An 11,980-nucleotide genomic window follows, 5' to 3' on the forward strand; every position below is an offset into this window, starting at 1 on the left:
CCCCCCCCCCCCCTTGATTTAAATCCAATACTCTCCTGTAAGAGACCCACTGGGTAATCGTCGTTACCCACACACACTTCCTTCCACAAAAAAGCGCCTTCCAAGGCCACCACTTCTACGTCATAACCGATACGTCCATCCGTGGATTCACGGAGTCTGCGAACACGCGCGTTCCCGGTTCCCGTCACTTCCCTTCGCGGCACGGTGGTAGCGCAGGAGCTCCACAACCGCCTTGGAGGCCAAGGTCAGGGGGAGCGGACTCAGAAGGCGGGGCTGCCTGCGGACAGCCACCACGGGCAGCCACCACGGACAGGCAGGCTAGAGGCCAGGATGCCGGGGCTCGGGGCCCGCATCAGACTCACGGGGGGACGCACGGGGATGCGCGGAGAGACGGCAGGACGGGAGGCTCGTGGCGCGCACTGCGCACGGGAGACAGCTCTGCGGTGCCCGCACGGCATGTGACCCGGCCCTGGGCCACCGCAGCGTGCACGCCGGGCACGGTGAAGACACGCGAGAGACGGCTACAAGCGATGGATTGAGCACAGAGTGTTTGCGTTTTGGGTGTCAGAAACAAAACCGGCCCCAAAGTTCCGTTCTACTGCATGACAAATACTGAAGCACACAATTTTAGTCTTAAAATACATCTGAACGTCAGTATTTTCCTTCAAGGAAAAAAAAAAAAAAGTACTATAAATAAATTACAATACAGTGAATTTGCCTGAACTCACTTTGTTTCTGTCTTCCAGCCTTTAAGTCAAATAAAACAGCGTAAAAACTGTACACTCTTAACATGATAGTTGATCTTTTATAAAATAACCTGTCTTCAGAGATGTCAATTTCACAACGAGGGAAAGCCAAGCCCTGTTGCCGTCACTATTATAAAATATATATGTATAGATATAGATGTGGGGTTTTTTTTTTTTTTACAAAAGGTGTATATTAATAGCTTTGCACAAATATTTTAAAGACAAATGTAGCTAGCCTAAGAACTTCATGAAAATAAAACAGGCAGATAAATACTTCATGTGTACAAAGCACTGTATCAAACATCGTCGGCAGGCAGAGGAGGTATGTTAATCCTTGGTCTTGTGAAAAATGCTATCTTCTCCCTGGGATTGGAAAGAATGACAGGTTAGAAGCAGATATACGTGCGATGAAAGCTGATGGGAGGCTCTCGTATCAATGATGGCCTTTCTTATGCATACAAAAAAAATGAATTTAAATTCCTAACAACACATCTGTTTGTATACAGACTCTCCAAATGCTGATGGAAGTTATGAAGCCCCATGAGGACAAGGGTTTGTTCCCGGTGCCTAGAACGGTGCCTGGCCTATGGCAGGTGCTCTGTAAATATCTGCTTTATTAACAAATGAATCTCTCTACAAATGAAGGAGTTCTAAATCATGATGGAGGGAGGGCGGTGATAGTGTTTTATGTTCTTTTATGATGGCGACATGAAAATTCAGCGTATAAAAACATTAAGGCTAAAAGGCACAGATCATTCAGCCATAAAAAGGAATGAAGCACTGACACGAGCTACATAGACATACGTGAACTTCAAAGACATTATCCTAAGTAAAAGCGGCCACGCACAAAGGTCACATACCGTATGAGGCCACTTCCACGTAACATCCAGAACTGGCAAAGCCAGAGGGCCCAAAAGCAGCCTGGGGGTGCCAGGGGCCGCAGGGGGCAGGAGGGGAACGGGCAGTGGCTGCTTAACGGGGACGGGGTTTCCTTCTGGGGCGAAGGAAAGGTTCTGGAACTGGACGGTGGGGACGGCCACACAACACGGTGACTGTACGGAATGTCACGGAGTTGCCCGTTTTAAAACGGTGACTGTTATGTGTTGTGAATTTCACCTCAATCTTTTAAAAAGTCAGACACAGGGGCGCCTGGGTGGCGCAGTCGGTTAAGCGTCCAGCTTCAGCCAGGTCACGATCTCGCGGTCCGTGAGTTCGAGCCCCGCATCGGGCTCTGGGCTGATGGCTCAGAGCCTGGAGCCTGTTTCCGATTCTGTGTCTCCCTCTCTCTCTGCCCCTCCCCCGTTCATGCTCTGTCTCTCTCTGTCCCAAAAATAAATAAACGTTGAAAAAAAAAAAATTAAAAAAATAAATAAATAAAAATAAAAAAATAAATAAATAAAAAGTCAGACACAAAAGAATATGGACATAACTAATTCGCCTCCTACGAAAAGCAAAAACAGAAAACTGACGTATGCAATTCAAATCGGGAGGGTGCTGATAATGTTTGATTCTTGCCGTGTGGCATTGTGACAACCCACCGGACCAGTTTACACATACAAAATGCACCCGTCCCTGTATGTATACTATGCTTCGATAAAAAGTTAAGTGAAGAGGCACAGGTGATACGTGTGTATATGTATGTAAACCACCGTCTCGTTCACGATAGCAAATATTTGGAAAGGTTGTAAAATAGAGTAGTTGGGCAAATTCTATCTTACATGAAACATGACAGCCAGAAAGGCTAACAGGTTATGTGGCAACCCAGGATATTTTCATTAAAAGACAAAAAACGAAACGCAAACGGGAACCCACATTATGACTGCCAGCAGCAGGAACCCAGTTTCTAGACACAGAGGAGCAGAAAACACCAAGATGCTGACAGCAGTGGGGATTCCGGGTTTGTTCGGAACTGCCCGGTGGGGTTTTGTAACGCTTATGCTTGTGGTGACGACGAAGGTGTGACAGTGCAAAGAACACAAGGAAGCGGGGCCGTGGCGCCTCTACCTGAAGGTCTGCACCTGGACGGGCTCTTTGTGGTTCTGCCCTCGCAGCTGGCAGACCCCCTTGGAGGCCTTCCTCAGCATCTTCTCAGCTGCCTGTTCTTGATGGAAGTCAAGTTTGGTCTGTCTCGTCTGGAAGAGCAGCGTGGGACGAACAAGGCGTCGTTGCTAAGCCGCTCCCAGCCGCCGGGTCGCGGAGGGGAGAAAGGCCTGCCCCATCCACATCCCCCCCAACAGGGAATCTTCACAGAGGCCTACTGGGGTCCCCGGGGGGTCATGCCTTGCAGACACCCGACACCGAATGTTCCACCGCAGAGCGGGGACTGGCGACGCCAGCCGGAGGGTCCTGGGGTCCCTCCCTCCCGCGCCCCCCCGCCCCCCCCCCCCACCCCCGACCCGAGGCGGCTGCAAAAGACGTGCGTCGGCGCCACCGGGGACACCGGCTGCCTGGCCCACGGGGGGAAGGGACCCAGCTCCTTCACACGAGCACCCGGATGGTTTCAAGTACAGCTTCGTCAGCGCGACCGGGCAGGCCCAGGACGCCAAGGGGCCGGCGAGGCGGGCGCCGGCTTCCTACCTGCCTCTCGGCTTCCTTTAGCAGGCTCCGGAACCGCTCGTCGCGCAGCACCCAGTGCGGGAGGTCGGTCTGGCCTCGGAGCTGCGCATCCTCCAACCGCTGCCTCAGCTCACGCAGGGCACAGATCTCCTCGTTCAGCTGCCGCTGCCGCGTTCTCGAGGCCTGGAGATCCAGCTCCAGGTCCAGGGACGTGCGGGCCATGAGCTCGGCCAGGGAGGCCCTGCAGGGCTGCGGGAGGCGGCGGCTGTGAGTGCGTGTGCCGACGGTTGGGGGGGGGGGGGAGGCAGGGGCCGCGGCGAGCCCGGACCCCCTCGCCCCCCGCCAGGTTCTGCCACGCGGCACGTGGGCAGGGGAGGCGCGGCTGCCGCACAGGTCGGGGGAGGGGGGCGTATGCCCACGTGTGGCCGATGTCAAATGAACCACAGGCGTGGGCGAGGCTAAGTCTCCAGTATCAAGTCACTGACGCAGGTAGCCCGTCTCCCGAGGCCCCACACATTTGCGAAAGCGTGAAGAAACAGAGCCGCTCAGACGGAGCTGCCGGGATCGGGGAGGGGGGGGGGGGTATGATCTTTCTGAGGTTCTGCCTGACAACATACATCAAGCCCCAAAACGTGCATTTTCTTTGGTTACGAAATTTCATTTCGACTTGCACTTAAAAGGCCCAACTCAGGGCGCCTGGGTGGCTCGGTCGGTTAAGTGCCCGACGCTTGGTTTTGGCTCAGGGCATGATCTCGCGGTTCCTGAGTGCGAGCCCCGCATCGGGCTCTGCGGACCGTGCGGAGCCTGCTCAGGATTCTCTCTCTCCGTCTCTCCCCAACTCGCACATGAGCTCGCTTTCTCTCTCTCTCTCTCTTTCCCTCCCCCTGCTCATGCTCTCTTGCTCTGTAATAAATAAATATTTCAAAAAACAAATAAATAAAAGGCACGACTCATGACATGTAAATGTAATCAAAAGTAATCCAATTAAAGTTTATGACCGAGGGGCACCTGGCTGGCTCAGTTGGTAGGGCGTGGGACTCTCGATCGAGGGATTTTGAACTCGAGTCCCGTGTTCAGTAGAGAGATTGCTCAAAAATAAAAAAGTCTTAAAAAATAAGTTTATGACAGGGGGCGGCTGGGTGGCTCAGTCAGTTAAACGTCCGACTCTTGATTTCGGCTCAGGACACGATCTCACGGTTCGGGAGTTTGAGCCCCAGTGCAGAACCTGCTTAAGATTCTTTCTCTCTCCTTCTTGCTCTGCCACTCCCGCCCCCGCTCACACTCTCTCGCTCTCTCTCTCTCTCTCTCTCTCTCTCTCAAAATAAATAAACGTTAAAAAATAAAGTTTATGACTGACCAAACCTAAAAACAAGAGAAAACGGATTAAGTAAATTACAAGGGCAGCAGAAAACACAGCCACTGTAAAAAGTTGAAAAAATATACTGGACAATCTTAAATGATCCATGCTAAAAGATTGCACAGGCACACACGCAAGCTGTCAAAACCCTCCCTCCCCGTAGAAGCCTCAAGTAAGCAAACCCGCCACGTTTAAGAAAAGTCCTGAGATGAAAAGCGAACTTTGTGTATGGAGTGGAGGGCGGTACTTCCCGCTCAATGGGAAGCAACCTCAGGAACGGCACTCACTGTAGCACACATCAGTGGGCATCGTTCAGTGGACTGAGGAACTGTATGCTTTCTACAGCCACGTACACTATGGTGCGCACGTACAGCATGCACGCACACGTACATTTAATGCAAATACACGACGTGACTTAACAAACGCAGCTTCATTTAAAAGCACTGCTGAATTCGCGGTAGAGCTCGGTTGGTTCTCCGCAGCGTCCGGAGGCATCCTGGGTCATCACGGCTTGAGGGGAGGGCGGGTGCCACCGGCTGCTAGCGGATCGAGGCCAGGGAGGCAGCTCACCGGCCGCCAGCGCCCAGGGCGGCCCCCACAGCGATGACCCGGTCAAACTGCCACCAGCGTGCCGGCTGAAAAACACCGAGGGAGCTGAACTCTGTCCTGTCTTCTCGTTCCCAGTCAGCAGCTGCTCTGAGTAGGGCAACGTGGGAACGTGGGACTTACTGTTTCTTTAAAAGAATCTTAGCCTGAAAAAGATAAGGAACTACTGGCTCACAAACTGAAGGCGGCACAACACTGTCAACCGGCGTGATGTGGAGAAAGAACTCGGTGGGTAAAGGGAACGAAGGCGGTGGAACAGGCCTATGTGGAAGGCTCTGGGCTGAGACTCTCCCATTTTCTCAACTCTGTGTGTTCCCTTGTCAAAAAAGAGAAAAGGATAGTTTTTTCTCATCTAGGATGGTTGTTCGTGAACGTATCATATTTAAAAACGGAAAGATCGTGAATTATCCTAGATCATGATGTTATCTTAGGGCATTAAGAAATATTGGCAATATTTTGACATTACGTAGGCTTCTGAAAAATTATACCGCAGTAAATGAGGAAATAAATATATTACCTTTTAACTAACGTGACCTAAAATATTACCTTTTAAGATTTAATTTTTTTAGTGTTTATTTTTGAGAGAGAGAAAGAGTGTGCACGTGCACAAGTGAGGGAGGGGCGGAGAGAGAGGGGGACACAGAATCCGAAGCAGGCTCCAGGCTCCGAGCTGTCAGCACAGAGCCCGACGCGGGGCTCGAACTCACGAGCCATGAGATCGTGACCTGAGCCGAAGTCGGACGCTCAACAGACGGAGCCACCTAAGAGCCCCCACCTTTTAACTTTTGTAACAATAACTCCCAGGGTAAGTCTAGACTCCGTATCAGTTTCCGTGGCACATACCTGCTTATAGCGAAGGGTTCGTCTTTCCAAGGTGTTTCGGACAAAGGGGGACTTCCGGGGCAGGGTCGAACTGTCGCTGTCACTCCGATAAAGCTGTGCCAAAAAGAAATGATGTTCAGAAACACTTTCGCAGAAATTCGATATTCATTCTCTCGGTGTACCCTGAACTGATCTCATTTCTCCTCACAGGTACCCGAACGCGCTCACGGCTACGGGGGCTTTTTAGCGAGACTTGCGGGTTCGGTGAAGACAAAACGACACAGGAGTTTCGAGTCAAACTAAGACAAGCGAAAACAAACTGAATACGCAAACCAACCCCCTGTCCTCCTTCATGTGCCACATCAACGAAACCACGCGAAGTTTCCAAGGTGGTAGAGTCCACAAGATTTCGGTCTCATTGATACCAACTGTGACGTGACGTCCTGTGTGACGCTCAGGAAGCCAGCACGGACTTCAGCGCCTTTGACTTTTTATCAGGCGTTCTCATTTGCTCTGTTTCCGGCTTTGGCAAGAGCTGGGAAAAAACGGCTTTCCGAGAGACTCATTCCTGGTAGTAGGACGAGCCAGCAGCCCTAACACCCGCTCTGCCAGGGAAAAGGTCTGCTTTTAAGAAGCAAAAGAAAGAACGCCTTCTTTATGGGAGCCAAGACATCTGATGGCGGGTTCGCGCTTCAGGATCCGTGTGTATCTGTGCGAAAGCCAAAGTCCTTGCCTTCGCGGCCTCATCTTCCATGCCAATTGACCCAGAAGACTCAGGAAATGCTGTGGCACACCAGTGTACGTGCCTCCCCGCCCCATCATCACAAACATACAAAAACAAAGAGACCTCTAAAAGCATCACTTGTAAATGCACGCTTTCATGCAGGGCGCAGAACACGGCACCAGAGTTGGAAACCTCTCTCAGGGGAAGCAAAGACTTCCTCCTTTACCTCCCTGCCCTGCTCACTGAGCAGACCCGAACCCACTCTGCAGTGGTTCGGCCTAAGGTGAGGAAGGGACGTGAGGGTAGCCTTCTGTTTCGTGCCTCCACGTGTCTGGTTAAGCATCAGCCCCCACGGGGCTGCGGCCTGATGGGGCGGGAGTGTCCGGGCCTGACCCTGCGCGACCCAGGGCAGCCGCGGTCGGACGCCTCGCTTCTGTGGGGAGACGCACAGCAGGTCTGGCAAATGGCACAGGAGCAGCTTGGGCCACGTGGCCCCAACCCCCATAGGATAAAGGATTAACTTTTCCCCAAGAAAGGTTTGGTCCTTGCCTAGCTCCCGGGAAGTGACCCGTGAAGCCCTGGAATGTCTTGCCTAAGCATCCCTGTTTACCTGGGGACCTCGGGCCAAACCACACAGGCTCTGCTGACAATGTGATTTATAGTGGGGGCCTTAGGCCATCAGCTTGACCTCCGGAGGGGCTGGAGACTAAGGTCAGCCATGCAGGCCATCAGCTCTGCCTACGTGACCAGCCCCCCACAAACCCCTGGTTGGCAGTACTCCATGCCTGCGGCCTCTCCCGGCAGTGACCAGTGCCAAGAGCCATCCAAGCAACTGGAAGAGAACTGGGAGCTTGCACCAGGTGTCTCCTGAACGCTGCCCTATGCGCCTCTTCCCCCTGCCGACCTTGGTCTCTATGCTTTCATTGTAATAAACCACAATCACGTGTGTAACGGCTTTGCCGAGTTCGGAGTCCTAGCAAGTTCCTGAACCTTAGCATGGGCTCGGGGACCCCTGGACCACGCTCCCAGGCCTGAGCCTGATTCTCTCGTATGACTGAACTTTGCTTTTGCCCAAATGGAGCCAGCTCCTTGGCGGTCCCCTGCAACCAAAGGAGCTTTACCTCCACGAGCCCAATTCAGAGGTGGGAAGGGTCCAAGTTCTCCTCAACCCAAACAGCTGCATCAGGCCACTGTGTCATGACTATTTACCCTTCAAATTCCCTTCTCTTTCCTATTCCGTGCTGTTACTGTCACACCGCCACTGTTCGCCAACCCCCAACACGCTGTCCTATCTTCAAGGACCACAGCGGATTGGCTCTCCCCCTCTACCTACCTCGGGGCTCTCCATATCAGAATCATATGTGGGCTTCCCCAAGCCTGATGCCCAGGCCCCACCATGGCCAATGATGAATCTTGGGAACCCGGGCACTAGCATTTTGTGAAGCCCTCCCACCTGCCCAACACCTCCACCCCCCACCATTGCCAACATGACTTGACCGCACGGCCAGCCAAGGTTCAGAAGTACCCAGCATCTCCCGCCATCACCCTCGGGGGGAGAATTTACATGCTGGGGGGGTCAGAACCCTGCCTCAGTGTCCAGAGTCTTCAACGTTGCCATCCTCCCTGGGACCCCGCTACAGCTACACTTTAAGACCTCCAACCACTCAGTGGCCCGACTTCCCAATCTCAATCCAATTCAGGATACTCCCTGTTCCAACCTGTCATTCCTTAGGCCGATGTAGAACTGATCGGCCCTGCTTCCCGGGTACCACGAGCTGGTGTGCATACAGACTGAAAATCTGAGGAGGAATGTATTAGAATCTCGAACGGATGCAGAGTCACATACGCATGGGTGAGGGGAGACGAAGCCACAATACTAATTTTCCATCCATACACGCGTGGTGCTCATCACTGGTATGCGTGGGAACACGTGTGTCTTTTAGCATAAACAGTGAAAATAACACACGACAAAGGGGGTGGGGGGGAGAAAACAGTCCAGACAGGTGGCAACGGAATTTCAACTTACTCTGCAAACATACTGGCTTCGTGCTCCGGGGGAGAAGGTCTGCGAACGGACAATTGTGCTACTCCGGACAAAAGGCGACCCCCGGGCCCTGCGGCCGGGCCTCTCCTTCGGGAGACTCGCGACTTCTTCTGGGAAGACATCTTCTGTGTTGGTTTCTTTATCAACCTAGACAGTAGCTCATCGTTACCATGACTTTTTCTAGAACACGAACAATAAGCTTCACATGAACCGTCCCGGCCTTCTGCCTTTGGAGTTCTAACTGGCATTTGATACTTACGTCCAAAACAACTTCTGCTAATTTCTCCCCCTAATACACACCTCTCCACCTCCTCCGAGAACCCCTACCTTCTGATGGTTCATGCAAAAAACAAAACAAAAAACAAAACAAAAAAAAAAACCCCAACTTCCTGTCATCCTGGACTCTGCTCTCTTTCGTACACACCATATCTGGTCCAAGATCAAATCCTACTGGCTCCAGGTTTACGAGGAAGCGTGTTTTGACCGCTTGTCATCAACCTTCCATTTGGGTCACCAGCATCTCGCGCCCGATCAACACAGTGGGTTTCTCACCGGTCTCCCCCTCTTCCAGATCTCCCTCCCCTCCCCCATCTCTTCTCAACACAGTCACCAGGGAGACGCCGGTGAGGCCGAAGTTAGATCTGGCAATTCCCATCCTAGCCACATGCTCAAGTGAACTGAAAACAGGTGTTCAAACAACTACTTGTACACGAACATTCAAAGCCGCGTTATCCAAACAGCCAAAGGTGAAAACAGCCCACCTGTCCATGCACGGAGGGGCGTTCCCAGAATGGGCAAGTTCCCGGGCAGGAAGTAGACTGCTGGCGGCCAGGGGCTGGGGAGGGGGGCTGGCAAGTGAGTCTCATAGGCACACGGTTTTACTTTGGGGTGATGGAAACGTTCTGGAACTAGGCAGAGTGGTAGTTGCCTGCACTGCCGACATACTAAATGCCCCTGAACCGTTCGCTTTGAAATAGTTCATTTTCTGTCAATTACATGTCAAGAAATTATTTTATTCCATTTATTATTTACTTATTTATTTTGAGAGGGAGAGCGAGAGAGCGCGCATGAGTTGCGGAGGGGCAGAGAGACAGAGAGAGAGAGAATCATGGGGCTCGAACTCACAAACCGTGAGATCATGAGCCGAGCCAAAATCGGGAGTCGGAAACTTAACCCACTGAGCCACCCGGGTGCCCCCCCAAATTATTTCAGACAAAGAAAAATCAACGAGAAACCTTACGTCAGATCAGGTCAATCCTGGGCCCCAAACCACCCACCACTTTCCCAATCATCTCAGAGGAAAGGGAGGGTCCCGGGTGGGCCCTGTGTGATCCGGTCCTTCTACTTTTCTCTGTCCTCGGCTCTGACGACCCCCTGCCCCACACCGGCCTCACTCCTGTTTTCTCAGCCCCCCACCCCCGCCCGTGGGCCTGCACGTGCAGCTCCCTGTACCCGAATGCCGTTCCCCGGCCCCGCACACGGCTCCGGAGACTCCTTTCTCAAGGCCTCCGCTCAAAAACTCCCTTCTCGGTGAGGCTTCCGTGACCTTTCATTCTTTTTTATTGTGAAAACCACATTAAAATCTACCACCTGAACCATTTTTCAGCGCACAGAGCAACAGTGTTAAATATAGTCGCACTGTTGCGACACGGGGCTCTAGAACTTTTTCATCTTCCCAGACTGCCACTGTCCCCATTAAACGACAACTCCCCATCCTCCCGCCCCCTAGCCCCTGGCCACCACCTCCGTGCTTCCTGTCCGTAGGAATCTGACCCCTCTGGGGACCTCCTGTACGTGCGATCATTCGGTGTTCGCCCTCCCGTGGCTGCCTGATTTCACTTAGCGCGACGTCTTTGGGGTTCGCCTCTGTGGCAGCGTGGAAGGATCTCCTTCCTTTCTGAGGCTGAATGACATCCCGCTGGGTGGCTATGCGGCGTTCGCCTTATCCACCCACCTGCCGGTGGACGCCGGGGTGACTTCTACCTGTAGGCTACCACGAATAACACTGTTAGGAACCCGGCCGTGCCAGTATCTCCTGCAGGCCCCAGTGTCTGGATACACATCCAGAAACGGCACCGCTGGATCATACGGCAGCTCTGTTAAGCTTCTCAGGAAGTTCTGTATTGTTACACCCGTAGAGGCTGCACCGTTTCACAATCCCGACCTTTCTGAGATGTAAACGCAAATCCCTGAGATACACTCGCAGCCCCCGTGACTCTCTCAAGCGGCGAGCACCCTCGTACTGTACGGAGTTACCCTGCTGCCCGCCTCCCCCTCGAGGCACTATTTCCTCCACGGCCGCGTGTGCAACGCCTCGCGCCTCCCCGCGTGCACGTGGAGAGACAGTGCAAACGCGGTGAGGGACGGGCAGCTGGGGACCCCGGGTGCGAGGCAGGTGGGCGTTCGTTCTACTATCCCGGCAAGTCGTCTGTAGATGTGAAGTATTTCAAAATGCAAATCGGGGCCTGGGGATGACGACAACCCACCAAACCAGCCCGCCACGGCCCCCTCCCCGTTTGAGCCGAAGCTTTCAAAGGTCTTGAGGAGCTGCCCGATGGCCATTACTGGCAGCCTAGCCCGAGGCCACCCGGTTGGGCCGCGCCTGGGGAAACTGAGGCGGGCGGGTTCCACTTCTCTCAGCACTTGTGCTGTGGGGGAAGAGCGGGGGCCACGCTGATAAAAAGCTTCGGGGAGTTGAACCGTTTGGGAACAAAGTCTCGACCGAGCGCTGATGCGGTGTCTCCCCACCTCTCCGGCTTCCTCAGACACACATCACCGCAAGCGACCAAGATTTCTGCACTGAAGATACGGCCGCGAGCACAGCTAAGATCGGGTGAACAGAAGGGGCAAAGGGACACTTCACAGTTCGTCACGTCACCGACGGAGAAAAAAGACCATGAGTGTCCAAAACCCCGGGGACTCACAAAACATCCTGAGCCCCGAAGATGGGAACGGGTCATCGCCCCACAGCACGGAGGGGTACAAACCTACCAGGTTTCGCCGTAGCCGTCCTTTCATTTTACTTGAGAGCTGACGGTACCCGCTGGGCCCATGTGACTCTGTTTCCAGATCTAGGCCCTCATTTCTCTCCCTCGGCTCCCAGTGAAATACCACCTTGGCCGTGG

General features: G+C 53.3%; 1 protein-coding gene across 1 annotated transcript in view; it reads right to left on the reverse strand.

Moving 5' to 3' along the window:
- Window positions 1-13: 13 nt before the first annotated feature.
- WWC3 (WWC family member 3) overlaps window positions 14-11,980 on the reverse strand; it is a gene marked incomplete at its 5' end in the record, with an annotated part of 109,866 nt that continues 97,899 nt past the window's right edge. Inside the window, 5 exons of the mRNA XM_040467614.1 lie at window positions 14-1,109; window positions 2,751-2,878; window positions 3,324-3,551; window positions 6,109-6,201; window positions 8,838-9,002. Of these exons, the coding sequence (XP_040323548.1) occupies window positions 1,043-1,109; window positions 2,751-2,878; window positions 3,324-3,551; window positions 6,109-6,201; window positions 8,838-9,002 (681 nt within the window). The remainder of the gene's footprint in view (window positions 1,110-2,750; window positions 2,879-3,323; window positions 3,552-6,108; window positions 6,202-8,837; window positions 9,003-11,980) is intronic.

The sequence above is a fragment of the Herpailurus yagouaroundi genome, unplaced genomic scaffold (assembly GCF_014898765.1).
Source record: "Herpailurus yagouaroundi ecotype Mexico unplaced genomic scaffold, PumYag 67525, whole genome shotgun sequence".
NCBI lineage: Eukaryota > Metazoa > Chordata > Mammalia > Carnivora > Felidae > Herpailurus > Herpailurus yagouaroundi.